At 43.5% G+C, this 17,708-nt stretch overlaps 1 protein-coding gene across 4 annotated transcripts in view; it reads right to left on the reverse strand.

The window, feature by feature from the left end:
- The window catches only part of sbf2 (SET binding factor 2), a 124,156-nt gene that overhangs the window by 8,551 nt on the left and 97,897 nt on the right, over window positions 1–17,708 (reverse strand). For 2 of the 4 annotated variants that reach the window (XM_047157933.2, XM_017478115.3), the window contains 10 exons: window positions 16,714–16,797; window positions 12,787–12,852; window positions 12,041–12,219; window positions 9,907–10,083; window positions 9,049–9,150; window positions 6,900–7,085; window positions 5,819–5,945; window positions 2,695–2,822; window positions 1,290–1,514; window positions 1,081–1,188 (listed from right to left, as the gene is read on the reverse strand). In XM_047157933.2, coding sequence (XP_047013889.1) covers window positions 1,081–1,188; window positions 1,290–1,514; window positions 2,695–2,822; window positions 5,819–5,945; window positions 6,900–7,085; window positions 9,049–9,150; window positions 9,907–10,083; window positions 12,041–12,219; window positions 12,787–12,852; window positions 16,714–16,797 — 1,382 coding nt within the window. The remainder of the gene's footprint in view (window positions 1–1,080; window positions 1,189–1,289; window positions 1,515–2,694; window positions 2,823–5,818; window positions 5,946–6,899; window positions 7,086–9,048; window positions 9,151–9,906; window positions 10,084–12,040; window positions 12,220–12,786; window positions 12,853–16,713; window positions 16,798–17,708) is intronic. The other 2 variants (XM_017478116.3, XM_047157934.2) reach the window with 2 other exon arrangements.

The following is a 17,708-nucleotide window of genomic DNA, read 5'->3' on the forward strand; positions in this document are numbered from 1 at the left end:
TCAAGGGCCCAACAGTGGCAGCTTGGCAGTACTAGGGCTTGAACCCCCGACCTTCTGATCAGTAACCCAGAGCCTTAACCGCCAAGCCACCACTGCTTGACAAAACAATGCTAAAAATGAAACGGTGACTGCTTGACAGTTTTTGGCTGCTGGTAAATAAATCAATCAGTGATTCAGAACGACTTAAATCGAGCTTCGGATACTGAAACGTGAGCCATGTTAGCAAATATTAGTGACGATAGGATAGCAGGAATAGATGTGGACGTTTCCAAATTTGCATATTCATGAGTAAGTCATAGATCCCAGTCTTGCTAGTTAGTGATGTTAACAGTGTAGTTGTAGTTCATTCAAATAAAAATAACAACTTGGGAATTTTTAATGCTTAATTTCCAGGCTTTCGAGTTACGCTTCATTCCTAAAAGTTAACGATAAAACACCAAAACCAATCAGGTTCATGCAAATTCACACCCACATTCACAACTGTGTGAAAAAGGTGTGTGAAATAGCGTCTTGAGATTTCAGATTCTCTTTACGAAAAAGCGTTAAGATTTTTATTACAGAACCGTTACCCAGGATCGGTTACGGGACGAGACCAGCAAAAACAATAAATAAAATAAATAAATAGTGGATCAGAAATTGCAGAAATAAAAGAATGAATTAATTATCTTTCTTTAAAAATAGCATTTTCAAGCTTAGTTTTGCATTTGTTTTATCTTTTAAATATCCTTTCGGTATAGATATCGGCTAATGCTCAAGGTTTCGGTGTTGGTATCAGAAAAGAAACGGTGGCATCGTGCCGTCTGTAATTTTTATATAATGGATTTAATCTTGGGGAAAAAAAAAGAAAAAAAAAAAAGAATTACTCTTTCATGTGGCATTATTGATCCTTTCTGGCAAAAAAAAATTCTGTTAAATTTCAGTGCATCCTTATTGTACGAGCTAAGTGTTACAGCTTAGTAAAAGTTAACAAAATATGGAAATATTATATATATATATATATATATATATATATATATATATATATATATATATATATATATATATATATATATATAAAATAGAAGATATTGAAGCTCTTACATTGCCTTCTTGTTTGAGGTCGTCCTGTACACTGACTCTCGCTTTCTCTAGAGTAACATGCCATCGGTCGGGCACCTGCCCAAGCTCTCCCTCCAATCTCTCAATATCCTGCAAATACAAACACTCAGCTAAAATCCAGTCCAACAACGTTCCGTGCCTGTGCTTCATCCTAACAGTGATGAGGAATGAGCAGATTAAACCCGACTTACAGCCAGGAGCTTAGTGATGGCGTCGGGTTGGGCGCGGGCTACGCTGCTGTAGCAGGGCCAGACGATCCTCCTCTTGCTGGTGGCGATAGTGTCCAACTCCTCTGAGCTCTCTGTCGGAACGGCCAGCATCCCCCAGTCGTATGAGGGTCCGGTGGACAGGGTCTCGGCCGTGTAGAACTCCCATTTGGTCAGGTTGGGTATGGAGATGGACGGCTTTAAGACCGGCTGATCAACAGGCAGAAGATAGATGACCGCTAGTTTAGTTCGACAAGAAGTTTTGCACAAATACTGAACATTCCAACTAACATCCTAGGGATTCATATTAAATAGTTCATTAATGAATCATGACCGTGGTTTTGTGAGTGTGGAAAAACAAAACAGATTCAAAAAGAGATCCAACCAAGTGCTAAAGGCTGTGTCTTATCAGAGCAGGACAGAGTCTCTGCCAAATTCACATCATAACACAAAACTGATCCGAACCAGACACGGAGCATGGAGATGCTTCTTTTTTTAATTCACGAGTCAACAGACGTGTTGTTTTCATTAGGGATGCTGTATGTTTGTTTTGCCAACTAGCTCACAGTGAGATTCAGAAATAAACTGCAGGATACTGAAATTGGATCAGGACAGCGAACGGTCAAAATATGATGAGGCTGTCTTCGCTGAAGTTTTGGAGGCAGAAACTCAGGAGAACAGGAGCTGTTTGGGACTGGTATCCCAAAAATGGACCATGTTGTTATCTTTAATTACATTGGAACATGTCACAAATTTCCTCAGACTAATTCATTAACAAGACTAATTTTTCATCGGCACTTTGTCCTCCATGTTTGTTTTCTTGCTTGACCCCCAACCTCACCCCCCCCACCCACCCACCCCACCGGTAAGGAGGTACCGTACCTGCACTTGATCTTAGGAACGCTGCTGTGACCGAACCATGAGGCAAGCTCTGCAGCCGCTTCCTGTAGGGCTTCATTTTAAGGTTAAAAAACAATGTAAACCCCCCTCCCCCAACTGCAGTACCACCGCGGTCCACTAGCAGGTAGAGACTGAGAACAGTAAAAAGCCTGATATTCAGGAAGCCTTCTTAAGTCCTTCTGTAGCGGCTCCCTTCTATAGTTACTTCATCCACAGCTCTTGTTTTCAGCTGAAGCAAAACAAAGAAGGCTGACTATTTTCAAAGGTCAAATACAGACATGTTTTTATATGCAAGAGTGCAGAGCTATTAATCATGACTGTAATCTGGGATGGCAGATCGAAATGTTTGGAGACGATAGTGGAGACGACCTCGTCTAGATGAAGTTTACTGGGGTAAAAGCCTGGAAGGCTGAAGGACCCACGTGTGCCAGCCTGTCTGTGTGAACACAAACACACCCAAATCCAATATCCTATTTCCTCCCACCCTTACCTCTGCCTCTGAAGGGCTGTACAGGTAGTTGAAGAAGATCGGACTTCTGCGGTGCATTCGGTTTATGCACTCCCAGATACAGATCCCTCTCTTGGCCTGCTTGTCTCCTTTATCCTCAAACAATGTGCCTTTATAGTGAGAGTTAGAGAAAAAAACAACAACAACAACAATGGGCTGCTTGTTAGAAAAGCTGTCAAGCGTAACACAAGCAGGTCACAGATCACGATGAGAGATAAGGGATCAGGGATCCAGATAAAAACAAGTGTGGTAAGTGCTTCATTACAGGCACGTGCTACTCTGGCACATTCTGAGTGCCACACAGACTGGTATCAAATGACGAAGCAGCCTTTTGTTTTTATGCAGCAAAGACGTGGAACAACTTACCAACAAAATTCAGGTTTTAACTGGAATTTATTATTTGCTTTCCTGCTAGATTATATTTATACCAGTACTACAAGGTGTCCCATAAGTCCAACGTTATAGGGTCTATGTACATTTTCTACAGACCATGGAAGAATGAATCCAAATAATTCTCCTCATCGGAATTTGCGTACTGAGAAAAATCCTAGCTTCTGCGATCTCTCAGATAGGTTCGTTTTAGTTTTTTTTCCAGTCTCATGGTGGCCTCCTTCAAGAGGTGCATCGACACCTCTTTGGACCGCATGCCGAGAGTTTCCACGAACAGTGACAGTACCAAATGCAAATTCAACACTTGGAACCAACTCTAGGCCTTTTGTTGAATTAATCAGTCAGGAAATAATGAGGAAACGGGCCACAGCCTGGCCATGAAACCGCTTACGAGTGAAGTGTCCGAATACTTTTGACCCTGTGAAAATGGAGGGACTATGGAAAAAAAAAAAAAAAAACATGGCTGTAAAATTCGGAACTATTTTTGTTCAAGGGGTTTAATTAATGCTGAACGTCTACACTTCGATCGCATCTTGATTGCTTCGTTTCAAACCCGTGGTGGTGGTGTACGGAGGAAAAATTACAAAAAATTGGGTCAATGTCCAAATACTAACGGACCCGACGGAATGAGTCAGGGCTTTATAGTGTAGCTAATTTCGTGTTCAGTATGGACTACTACTCGTACTCTCTATTCACGACACTGGAAAATCAAGATATTCCATAATCACTATTAAGGGGATTGAAGTAACGAATTCGTACTTTACACAACACCGGTTTGCTTATCCTTCCGCTATGCAGTGCATTATGGGTATTTCGTGGCTGCCAGAGGGACGCTATCTTTCATGGTGTGTAAAAAAAACAAACAAACAAACAAAATCACTGGATATTCTCCATTATATTCATGAACACCATTACAATTGTTCACGCCTTCTTTTAAATTGAGCGTCTGGAACATTCCATTTAAATCCCGAGTCGTTTTCAGACGTGCGACTGAAATGAGGTACAGACGCGGTGATGCAAACTCAGTCTGAAGTTGGAATTAACGCGACTCGATTTGAGCTCGATGCTCGTCGTCGTTTCACAAAGGTTTTCTCGGGTTTTATTTAGTTAGTTAGTTACCATAGAAACAGATTCCTCACTCTGGCTGGTTTCACACGTGAGATTGGGCTAGTATTATAACCCCAGCGCTGTTGAATTCTCGATTCTGACTGGCTGACACACGCTCGGAGGTGTGCAATTATTTCTCCGTAAACGCCACGGCTAAAGTAGTTCCATCCAGTCAGGCCTTGACCCCATTACAGCTCCAGATCACTTCGCCGAGTGAACTGAACTAACGGAAAAGCACACACACATCTAACAACAAACAAAATGGCAGAAAATTTCGATTTTCCAGAAATACGTATGGGATAATTGACGACGGGCTGTTGAATTACTAGAAAAATAACACGCAGTAATGCGGCCACGAGGTGAAGCGGAGGCTTGGCCATTCATATGCAGTTACTGGAAAGAGAGAGAGAGAGAGAGAGAGAGAGAGAGAGAGAGAGAGAGAGAGAGGGAGAGAGAGTACGAATGATTGCAGTAATGAGACAGAACGAGTACCAATATTTATTTATTCATTGTTTTTTTTCTGCAGTAATAAAAAACTGAAAACCCTGTGAACATGTAGGCTTATCGATTATTTATTTATTTAAGTATTTGTTCTATTTTTATATCATCAGCATGAAACGAAAAAAAAAACCCCTGTGAACTCTCTCTCTCTCTCTTTCTCTCTAATAACTGCATATCAGTGGTTCAGGCCTCCGTTACTTGCTCTATAATGACTTTTTGGAATTAGCAGGAGGCTTGAGATGGGATGCGTAATAAATTAGTTCCACACACACAAGAGTTTTAAGGACAAAAACCTGACAAAAGTCTCGAAATAAAAACATCTGAACAACGTCTTGAGGCGTGGGAACCGTGGTATAAGCGGAATAACAGACTGTCTGTCGAATTATTAGAAAATAATGCACGCCTGACATGTATCGGATAATTTTTCTACTAATTCAACGGCCCATCGTCGATTATTCCTTACTTAAATTTCACGATTCAGCATTAATCAGACTGATCCTCACCCCTTTTGCTGAATAAGGCACGATTAGCGTGTTTTGTAGATTTGTCTGAAAGTATAATGGAGAATATTCCTATTATGACTGAGTTATAAAACAATATTTGGGGAAAAAAAATTAATAATAATAATCGACAGATAATCAAAAATAGTGAGATAAAACATCTCATACCTCAGTGGCTTGCTAGGAATGATATATTGTTATTTATTTTTTTTAAATGACGCTTTTTATTCGTTTATAGTTTTTATATATATATAATTTTTTTTCCTTTCTTGAAGACTTCCCATGAAAGAAAACTATGACGAGGGTCTGACATGGGAGACTCCTTTTAAATAAATAAATAAACAAACAAACAAAAACAAATAAATAAATAAATCCACTTTCCAGTTTGAAAAGAACAGGGAGTAGGGATTATTTCACACACAGGCTTTACTCTTTATTTGCTGAATTATTACTGTCTTATTCCATTTCATTATAACTCTATTTAATATGACTCGTGTTTCCTCAGTCCCATGTTATAAAGATAAATGTGAATAACCTGACACGACATGGCAGATTACTATAATGTAGTAATTATATTGTTTAAATCCCCATCGTCCACTCATACGAACCGTGCTCGAGGCGCTCGTAGTCCGAGTCCAAGAGGAAGTTCTTGAAGCGATTGGAGACGTAGTGGTACGCCAGGAACTTCAGATAGTACTGATTGAACTCGAATTCCAACGGGTACTGGTTATGGACCTGGAACGAGAGGGGTCAGCCCAGTGGATTAGCGCCATATAGCCAATAACGGCTAATCATACAGACATGTTAGCATAATCCCATAAGATAATCGTTACAGACAAGAGGCTGAGCTCAGAGGGAGAAGCCTTAGATGTTAAATCATCTAGATGAAGGGACAAATGGGAAATTGCAGTAAGACGGACAACGACGAGGGCCGCCATCCAATTGTCAGCTGGGACCAACTCCGCTCTAGTTCTCACATTTGGGGCCATCTGTGTTTGTTGGCAAAAACAACAGCTGCTTGTAAGATGAGGCAGTTCTATTTTCAGACGCTTTCTGCCATACTTCTCTGCGCAGGTCACTTTGGGCATCCGAGCCTCGGTTTCGTCACCCTCGCTGGGAAACAGCGTGGATGAAGCAAGAGGTTGGGAGTGGTGCTGAGGTCCCAGCTGGGAGTGAGAGGAGTCTTTAAGCTTGTCCTGCATATTAAAGATCGCCAGATCTCACTCTCTGTTTAAACCACACTGGCTGGAATTGAGTGAGCTCGAACCCCCTGAACTAAGCGCTGATATAAAAGCGATGACGACAGAAGACGGCCAGAAGGAAATAGCTGTATTTTGGGGAGGTTGAAAGCTGTGAATGAAAAATGCTTTCTCTGCAAAGGGGATCGGTCCAAATGACCTTGCGTTCCATGGTTCCATATATAGATATCTGTATATGTGCTGCATATGCGGCCATTTTGAGGACCGACCGCGGGTAGCGTTCAACGCCTCTAGCTATATTCATGCAGCAAAGCCGGAAATTCTGTCCCAAATACGGCGCCTGCAACAGAAAAATCACATGACTGAAATGCTAGGCTTCGCACGCTGCTTAAGGACAACCAGGACGAGGCGACGCTGTACGGCGACGCAGAACCATAGCGGTCATTTCACGATTTATCCATTTGCTCCCACGCCACGCCTAGGCACTTGCCTGGTGCACGCAGTCGAGGAACTGCAGGAAGATGGGTGTGAAGCCACTGCCCTGGCTGCTGGGGGTCAGGTTACTGCGCTGGCTGAACTTGTGTCCGAACGACAGCCATTCCTTCTCCACCAGGACCTGGAAGCCCTCCAACGTCCGGTAGAACGGGTCACTGAGCAGCTGCGCCAAAGACACCACCTGCACGAGGAACGAAAGGGAGTGACGAGCAGGAGTTACAGTTCCCACTCACGAACAATCAAACAGAACTAGAACAAACAGGAACAAACGGTACTTGTGAGAGAATGGCTCGAATTAACACGGATCATTTGTCCGACTGGGTAAAAAAAATTAACATGATCAATGTTGACGTTTCAACAATATTTACACCATAGCAAAATTTAAACCTAGAACATTTTAAGATTTTATCAAATCCAAACGAAAACAAAAGTATTTCTGTCCGTTCACGCCACATTTGCTGTAAAACGTTGTTTGTGTGCCACACAAACAGTACCAACAAACCAGGCTGTTCTCACTGTTTTCATTCTATTGTTCTTCCATATTACATGTTCATCTGAGCGAATAGTTTTCAGCAAGAACCAAAACACATCCAGCTGGAACCATGGGTGCTAAACGAGTCACTGATGGAAAAGGTATAGATACTTTCCAAAGTGCCAAACAGTTATTTGTTCAGTGAGGACATAACGCCCGTATGGAATTCTGTTTTTTAACCTCTCTAGTCGGATATGCTTTGTGTCATCTGGAAGAATTGAGAACTAACCTACAAGAACATGCGGTTCTGTTTCGCCCAAACAGAGCAGGCTAGCAGCCAGAGAGAGCCAGAGCATGTGGAGCCGATTTAATCAGAACAAGACAGAGAGATGGAAAGATGGAGAGCGTGAGAGAGAGAGAGAAGGGGGGGGGGGGGGGGGTGGAAAATACAGAGAGAAAGAGAGATAGGGGAAACAGAGACAGAGTGGATGGAGAGAGGAAAAGAAAGAGACAGAAAGACAGTTAGAAAGAGACAGACAGTCTCAGAGAAAGGAGAAAGACAGAGTCTGAAAGAAAGGAGAAAGAGAGAGACAGACAGTCTGAGAGAAAGGAGAAAGAGAGAGACAGACAGTCTGAGAGAAAGGAGAGAGAGAAACAGATATAAAAGAGAGAGAAAGAGAGAGATAGGAGAAAGAGAGAGACAGACAGTCTGAGAGAAAGGAGAAAGAGAGAGACAGACAGTCTGTGAGAAAGGAGAAAGAGAGAGAAAGACAGAGAAACAGATAGAGAGAGAGAAAGGAGAGAGTCTGAGAGAAAGGAGAAAGAGCGAGAAAGACAGTCTGAGATAGGAGAAAGAGAGACAGTCTGAGAGAAAGGAGAGAGAAACAGATATAAAGAGAGAGATAGGAGAAAGAGAGACAGACAGTCTGAGAGAAAGGAGAATGAGAGACAGAGAGAAACAGATATAAAGTGAGAGGAAGATAGGAGAAAGAGCGAGACAGACAGTCTGAGAGAAAGGAGAAAGAGCGAGACAGACAGTCTGAGAGAAAGGAGAAAGAGCGAGACAGACAGTCTGAGAGAAAGGAGAAAGAGCGAGACAGACAGTCTGAGAGAAAGGAGAAAGAGTGAGACAGTCTGAGAGAAAGTAGAAAGTGAGAGACAGACACAGAGAGAAACAGATATTAAGAGAGAGAGACACAGAGAGAGAGAGAGAGAGAGAGAGAGAAACAGGTATAAAGAGAGAGAGACACAGAGAGAGAGAGAAACAGTTATAAAGAGAGAGAGAGAGAGACACAGAGAGAGAGAGAAACAGGTATAAAGAGAGAGGGAGAGAGAGAGAGAGCGAGAAAGCGGTGTGCTCTGGCATGGGCACGCTCTCTCCCTGTGCCCACTCTGCATAGCTTCACTTTACAAGCCCAGGGGAAGACGGATTTGAGGACGCGCTTCACCCTCAGCTAATAACGCTGCGCTCGTTTATCCCTGGAACATCTGAGCTCAGCCGGTAAGAATGTGAGAAACATCTCTTAAAACCGCAGCTACACGAAAACACCTCGGACCAGGTCGGTCCGGTCCGGTCCGGTCCGATCCTAACCGCAGCGGATGGGGGTGTAAAGACGCTGCCCTGACGGCGAACAAGAACAGGAGTGATGAAGGTGCGAGGACGGAGTCTCACCTGCGTGGTGACGTCCCAGCCGTCTTCCAGACTCAGCAACACCGAAGACCCGCTGTCCAACAGCTCCACTAGGATGAGGGCCAGCTGGAGCAGCTTGTGCAGCTGTGACACACACAAACACATCAGCAGAACATCAGGTTTAATCTCGGACTCTATGTTTAGCAGTTCCTGCATATTTACTGTCACGGTCAGCTAGGTACAGGCAGAGTTCACTGCTGACTCGGATAAACGAGCTCGCTTGGCAAACAGCCTCGCAGATAATATTGTTCTGGTGCACGAGGGGCAACGATGAGGGGAGGGGGTTCTCGGATCAAGAGGTCTTCGGGGGCATGGTTCTGAGTGTGCTAAGTTCCCATCTTTGTGTCGGATCATTTCCCTGGGGAAAGCGAACCACAGGAAGCGCTCTGTGAAGGGGGTCAAAGTCGCGGCAGCGGAAAAAAGGGTCCGTTCTCACAGGAACGCCGTTTCATCAATCAGTTCTGTTAGAGAATAAAAAGTGCTCGTTTTTGACACGATATATAAACAGGGGTTAAATCGGGGAGGAGTCGAGCTAGGCGGAGCCACAGGATCATACTTAGCTACAATACAATAAATCTGACAAATTATAAATATTCATTCGTTCAGTCTTCAGTGAGGACTTTATCCTGGTCAGGTTCACAAAGGATCTGGAGCCTTTCCCAGGAACACGAGGTGGGAAAACACACACACACACTACAGACTATATTATACACACTCTGTACGCGTGTCCTCCAAAGTGGGAAAGAAACGAACCCAGTTAAGGTCCAGTGCATTTGTTTACATCAAGGCCTGCGTAGCAAAGAATGAACTGATGTTAAAAAAACCTCAAAACAAACTCACCTGCAAGATCCATTCGCTTTCCTCCAGGGCTTTGAGGAACGTTTCGTTGGAGTCGGTAGACGAGGCGCTGGGAGCGCACGCCCGCAGCAATTTTTTGAAGGCGGCTTTGGTCTGCCGCGTGTCCGCAAACTCGACCGGTACCAGCTCGCAGTTCAGCAGGGAGTCCAGCTTGAAGCCCTGAAAAAGTCAAAGCTCGGTCTTAACCCGTTTAGAAAGCGGGGAGAAAAAAACCACACACGGTGTGCAAGTCTAAACACAGGTTGCTGGTTATTTATTTATTTTTTAAAAAGATTTTGAACGACACTTCACGACGTTCGATCTGAATTAGCCGTCTCGGCTCGTGCGAGAAATCTTTGGCTGACGTTGGCGGTCTCGGATCGCTTAGAACGCCATCGCGGAGTCTGTTTCAGAGAAGTTCTTGACATTTGCACAGTGTGATGAGTAATAACCTTCTGAACCGTGTCTGTAGAAATACGAGCTTTGCAATCGGCAGGATAATGCGGAGTAATTATCGTTCATGCTCCGTGGATCGTAGAAAATGAAACGACCTCTATAATATACAGAGCATGAAAAGTATGCACAAAAAAAACAACAAATAAAATAAATAAAATAAAACAACCCGAACCGCAAAAGCAGCCAAGAACTCGGTCTGCATGAATGCTGATCCGAATATTAATTTATGTGAAATCAGCAGGCCAGAAAACACACGATTAATCGTGCATAAGCGTGATAGTAGCTCTCTCTCTCTGCTCCAAATGTAATACAGTTTTAGCCAAAATAGGGGAATCGTATTGATCAAATCAGCTCTCTTTATAACCAGATATTAGTATCTTTTATCAGATAGCAGATTTATTATTATCTGGAAAAATGCACTTCAAGGCCAAAGTGATGAGATCCAGTCCAGTGCTGTGGAACGTTAATCGACAGCGACTGTTAACTAACTGTAAACCTAAATCCTAAAGCCTTATTCGGACTCGGGGCTTCTTGTCGTGACGCTTGTTGTAAAATCCACGTCCATCCATTTTCGCTAGCCTGGAGACTATCCCAGGGACCTCGGGGTACAAGATGGGGGTGCCAAGCCATCGCAGGGCACAATCGCACACCCGTTCACACAATTCAGAGATACAAATCAGCCTACAACGCATGACTTTGGACTGGAGGAGGAAAGCTCTAAAGCACGGGGAGAACATGCGAACTCCGCGCGCACAGGGCAGAGGCGGGATTCGAACCGCTAACCCCGGAGATGTGAGGGAAACATGCTAGCCAGTAAGCCACCGTACCCCATCCAAAACACCCCCCCCCCCCCCCCCCCCCCGCTTTACTGTAATAAAATATTTGCAAATACCTGAATGACGATGAATAGAGGTGGGGCGTTTCGAGCGGCTTTACTTTCCTTTGAGCCCGCATGATTTGTGTTACACATGGTGGTACGATCAGATTAGTGACTCATACTGTACTTTTTTATTTATTTATTTTTTTTTTTTTTACAAGGATCACGATATTGTGCCATACATGGAAATAAAATCAGGCTTGATATCTACACTACCTGTAGATATCCTTAGCGTATACTTTCCCCATGTTTTTTTGTTTTTTTTTTTACTTCTGAGGAAAAATTGTTTGACACGTTGCTAGGAAGCTTTTTAAAAGGACCGTTTCTAAAACTTCTTCTTTTTTTTTTTTTTTTACTACCAGGAACTCCTTTCATTTAAAAAAACAAAACAAAACAAAAAAAAAAACAGACCACCCAGTCCTTACAGATTTATGACAAACCAAAAATTAGGGACATTATTTAAATGTGTATGATGATATTCTATCTACTCAGAAGTGAGAAAATGGCAGACCCCCTGGCTATGCTTTGCAGACCCCAATCTTTTTCATTTATGTGCACAGAAATGACTGAATTTGGTGACTAGCAGCAGACAAAAATAATGCTCTGATGCAAGAGAGATGGCTCTGTCATGGAGGGGCTGAAAGCGATCAGCCCACCTTCAAGGGAGGAGGACGAGAACACCGACACCGTCGACCGTAAAACGTTTAAATCACCCCGGGACTTCACGCAACCCCATCCGAGTAAACCTTACGCCTTCGTTTAAAGTCGCTGAAAACAAAAACACGATCGGCACAGAGTCCGTACCCTGAGGTGAGACTTTTCTCCGAAGATGTAGAGAGCCGCTTGGTGCTTGAGGAGCTGCGTCTGGAGGCTTTCGATTCCTGCAGGGGGCGTCGGATCCTTGCCTGCCAGCCGTGCCCCTACGTCGGCTGTAGAGAGGTGTTGGCTGAACCTGTTGCTGGAGCGCAGGCTCGCCCACACGCCTTTTGTCAAAAGAGGGATGCGTATTAGGTATCAGACAGTGACAAAGTTAAAGACTTTTTCACAAACGAAGGAAGGAAGGAAGGAGGAAAAAGTAAGAGCGAGGTACCGTGTTTGTTACCTCAGCATCCGATCAGCATAATGAATTTACCATGCATTTTTTTTTAACTCCGAGATTAGATTGCCTGTGCTAGAAATGAAGTTCTGTTTCACCCTCGGAGCCCTAAATGATCTCCCATCTGCTTGCAAGGTTAACAGCGAATACCAAAGCTCGCTCAAATTGCTGTCCTCAGCCGGAATGTCCCGACAATCATAAACCAGAAGACCACAGGACGCTGTTCTCGAGTCAGCACAGATTTGCTCCTACACGCCACAAAACGACCCGAGTCCTAAGTGCCCGCTGTACGCTTACCGAGGGGAACTGAGGACGTCGGTGAGGTTTGCGGTGGGCCGAGATGACACGGTGAACTCTACAGAACTGGGGTTAGGGAAGTCAACCGTGACCTGACTGAGGGAAATGTGTTATGAGGGGAAAAAAGATGAGCAGATTAGTTAAAGAGGGACTATACCTTGATTGTGGAGTCTCCCTTTAGCTTGGTTTGTGTGAGTGAAAAGTTTGTCCTTGTACCCAAGTACTGGTAGATTAAAGATGCATAGAGAGAGAGAAAGAGAGAGAGAGAGAGAGTGGGAAGCACAGAGAAACAGCATCAAGTGGAGAAAAAAAAAAAAAAAAAAAATCACACTACAAAAACAAAAACACACCCTCCAAACTCATGTGTAATGGAAGTCTAAGGACAGCTGTATAACTCTAGCAATAAAATGTCAGTAGGAATGACACGTTCTTTACTAGAAGTATCTTTCCTGAAAAGATTTCCATAGAAATTAAGCTCTGGATTCACGGATATTTCAATAAGAACACCTGTACACCTGCTCTTCTGTTCGATTATCCAATCCGGCCAGTCATGCGCCAATCAATGGATGAGCAACAACAGCTGAAGACCACACCGGGTTCCACTCTTGTCTCTGAACAGGAATCTGATGCTACACAAACTGGACCTCTGAACATTTGATTCAACTCCATTGAATCTCAGTTTCCTCTCTGACATCGTAGTGGTGGTTTAATGGTGTGAGGAAAGTTTTCTGAGCACATATCGGGCCCTTTCGAGCGTCGTCCGAATGCCACGTGATGTCCGAGTATCGTCGATCACGTGGATCGCCTTATGGACGCAATCTATCAACCTCACGCTACATGGCCAAAAGGTATGCCGATACCTGACCACGTCTCCCGTGCGCGCATGTCAAACGTCATAGTGCAAAACCACGGGCGTTAATACGGAGCGAATAATAGCGACTTACAGCATGATAACGCGCCAAGTCACAAGGTCTTCTCAAACCGGTTCCATGAACATGACAAGTTCAGGGTTCTTGGCAAATCTGCAGCAAATACATGACGCAATCATGTCAACGTGGACCAGAAGCTCAAAGGAATGTTTCCAACGCCTTGTGTGCTCAAAAAAAAAACTACACTAATATTGGCACCCTTGGTAAATATGAGCAAAGAAGGCTGTGAAAAATGATCTTTATTGTTGAACCTTTTGAATATCAAACAATTGCAAACACAACACCGGTTTATCAACAAAAAAAATCATCTTTGTTAAATATAGGTGTGCAACAATTACTGGCACCCCTATAAATTCAGAGAAAAATATATTTGACGTATATTCCAATTGATGTTTTATATATGTTTTTGTACACCTGGGTGACTAGGAACGGGAAATTGTTAAACCATGATTTCCTGTTTGACAGGGGTAGAAATATGAGGGAACACGTAGGCCAAATTCCCTTAGTCATTCATAATAATGGGTAAGACCAAGGAATGTAGCTGTGACGTGCGGCAAAAGGTTGTTGAGCTTCACAAAAGTGGGGCGTGGCTATAATAAAATAGCACAAGCAATGAAAATGTCCATTTCCACCATCAGGGCAATAATTAAGAAGTTCCAGTCGACTGGAAATGTTATGAATCGACCTGGAAGAGGACGCGTGTCTATATTGTTGCACTGTGAAGAGGACGGTTCGAGTGGCTAAAAGTCTCCAAGGACCACAGCTGGAGAACTGCAGAAGTTTGTTGTGTCTTGGGGTCAGAAAGTCTCCAAAACTACAATCCGAAGTCACCGACATCACCACAAGTTGTTTGGAAGGGCTTCAAGAAAAAAGCCTCTACTCTCATCCAAAAACAAACTCGAGCGTCTTCAGTCTGCCAGACACTACTGGAACTTCAAATGGGATCGGGTTCTACGGTCAGATGAAACCAGAATAGAGCTTTTTGGCAATAAACACCAGAGGTGGTTTCGGCACACAGAGCGGTAGCCATATGGAAAAGTACCTCATGCCCACAGTTAAATATGGAGGTGGCTCTTTAATGTTTTGGGGCTGTTTTTCTGCCAGAGGTCCTGGACATTTTGACATGACATCATGGACTCTCTCAAATATCAACAGATATTAAAGGAAAACCTGACTGCCTCCACCAGAAAGCTTCAAATGGGCCGTGGTTGGATCTTCCAGCAGGACGATGATCCAAAACATCATCAAAATCAACACAGAAATGGTTTACTGACCACAACATCAAGGTCCTGCCATGACCATCCCAGTCCCCTGACCTGAACCCCATAGAAAACCTGTGTGGTGAACTGAAGAGGAGAGGCCACCAGCGTGGACCTCGGAATGTAAGGATCTGGAGAGATTCTGCATGGAGGAACACTCTCAGATCCCTCGCCATGTATTCTCCAACCTCATCAGGCGTCATAGGAGAAGACTCAGAGCTGTTATCTTGGCAAAGTGAGGTAGCACAAAATATTGACTAAAATAATTGCCAATAATTGTTGCACACCTATATTTAACATAGATTCATTTTTTTTTTTGATAAACCTATGTTTTGTTCGCAATTGTTTGATATCCATGAGAGCGGAGTATTTTTGTAATTTTATAAAAAACCATCAAAAGGTTAAACAATAAAGAATTTCTCACAGCCTCCTTTGCTCATATTTACCAAGGGTGCCAATATTAGTGGACGGCATTGTATTTATATCTATAACTAGTCCTTTTGAGAGTTGGAACTACTTTTTCAGGGGGAAGAAGAGAGTTGATAAAACTCAGCTTTGCTAAGACTTTCTTACATTCCAGTCACACCTTGACACCTTTATTGTTCCAGTGAAAATGTAGTGTGTGTGTATATATACATATATTTTTTTTTTTAGATAACCAACTTCCCTCCTTAGACTTCCAATTATAATAAGCTTGGATTCCTTTCCCCTCAGTACAAAAATAAATCCCACCAAAGTTCACATCTGTGGCAATCACACAGTCATTACAGATAAAGTGCATAGAGGTTAGGTTTGGGGGGGGGGGGGGGGGGGGATATTCCTTTAAAACACGTTAATCAAAATGGTTGAGAGATGGATGAAAATGAGGGTTAAATTCACAATGTTCACAAGAAGAAATCTAACTCAAGTACCATACTCATGACCTTGTTTGTTTTTTTCCCCCCCTATTATTACACCTTACAGCTGCAGTCATGGCTCAATGGTTTCCTTATTGCTTCTACTCTGACTTGAGCCGTCACACCTCGGCACCGGTCGCTACACGCCGATGATCCATGACATCGTGCGAAGTGACGCAATTCCACATTTCTGAAAAGTTCAAGACATTGGAAGTGCCTCTCTGTAATTGGACTGCGCTCTAAATGGTCGCACCTGCTGATGAAGCAATGGTACATTATTTTTTCAGAAAGGAAAAGGCATGGGTTTGAGTGCTGACGCGTGAGTCATCGCTCGCAGCAGCCGCGTTTAAACCGCATTACAACCCTGTCGGCGATAATCTAGCGAAACCCCCAAGGTTTCGCTCCACGGTCTTACTCCAGATGGATCGACGTTTCATTGAAAGGAAACTATTAGACGAGAACACGACCGTCGACGAATTCCACGTTTCGAATTCTTGATTGTAATTTTCTATCAGCGCCTCCGCCATTAGTTCTGCTCGCGACGCGAATCACAGCTGCAATCCTTCACATGCAGATGTTCGTTTAGCGTGTTTGGAAGGAGTCTCCAGTGTCGGCGCTCGGTTTGTGACCGTCTGTAACGGCGGACCGCGACACGTTCGAGTCTTCAGGACGGATTGTGCCGTGATATTCTTTAATTGGCAAACTGCCGTGGTATAAAAGTTATAAAAAAACGCTTCGGGACATAATCACACCTCCAACGTTGCTGATTATTTTCCTATGGCAGCTTTTTACTCCTTACTTCGAAAACTGTTCTCACAAACATCTGTTGAGCGTTCACAGCAGGCCAAAGTCAACACAGTGTGCACGAACTAAATGTGTGTGCGGTCATAGACTTTTCAAACAGCTGAAACCTAACTAGAGGTTCTGAAGCGATAAAATAAAATGAAAGCTCTTAAGTCCGGGCTAATGAAAGCAGCCGGTCGTGTCGTGACACACTCACCTCCTCTGGTAAAACTGTTGGAGAAAGAAATATCCAAGTGGACAGGAACCATCTTTGGTATTCTGGAAGTCCTTCTTTCAGTTGCTGTGAAAGACATTCGGTTTGCAGGAATGGGTTTGTGATTTTACTGATGAGACTCGTGAGAAGGCTTTTATTTCTACTGCACGTGTGATAGTTTAAAAAGGAGCTCGTGACATTCAAAACACGACCGTACGGCGTTTTAACTGCTTTAAAATCGGTGCTTCGAATACAGTTTAATGTTTAGGATTGGCGAGAGGTCAAAAACACGTCCCCCGGACCTCCGTCTCGAGTGCCTCGATACTTTCGTTTCTAGGCGTATAATCTGAATAAGATCCTGCATGAAACGGGTCACGTAGCTCTGCAAATCTGTACAGAGGCTCTTGTTCAGGGCCGGCGTCATTTCGAAACCGAAACCAAAACGATAGCGTCTCCGGCTCTCGTTTCACTGGTTTAATACACACCGAGTCGTCGCAGCGGAAGACAGCTAAGTAAATAAACACCACCTATTGCCTTATCTTTCTAATCCTTCGGCACACATTAAAGTTGCATTCCCGGGGATTTTTCACTTTCCCTCTTCACGACTGCGCTTCTCTTTTCCGAGAAAACAGTCTGGCGTGTACTAATGCTTGAAATGAAGTGGCCTTGAAGACATTTTATAGTAGGGTAATCTACAGAATTGGGGGTAAATTAGGCTTCTCGAGGCAAAACGTCTGACGGCTCTGTTTTAGAAAAGAGTAGAGAGAAAAATCGTTTTCTCCAATGTACACTACCGGTCAAAAGTTTGTGGACACCCGACTGAACCGTTTCTCGTGATCTTTAAAGCCCTTTTGATCTGAAGGCGTGTGATTAAAGGTTCGAAATCGGTGTCGTAGACAAAAATATAATCGTGCCGACGGATTCGTTTCCTTCATTAGAAAACCGACATTTTATTTACCAAAAAAATGTATTTTAAACGGACGACTCGGAGCGAAACG

Source organism: Ictalurus punctatus, chromosome 10, assembly GCF_001660625.3.
Source record: "Ictalurus punctatus breed USDA103 chromosome 10, Coco_2.0, whole genome shotgun sequence".
NCBI lineage: Eukaryota > Metazoa > Chordata > Actinopteri > Siluriformes > Ictaluridae > Ictalurus > Ictalurus punctatus.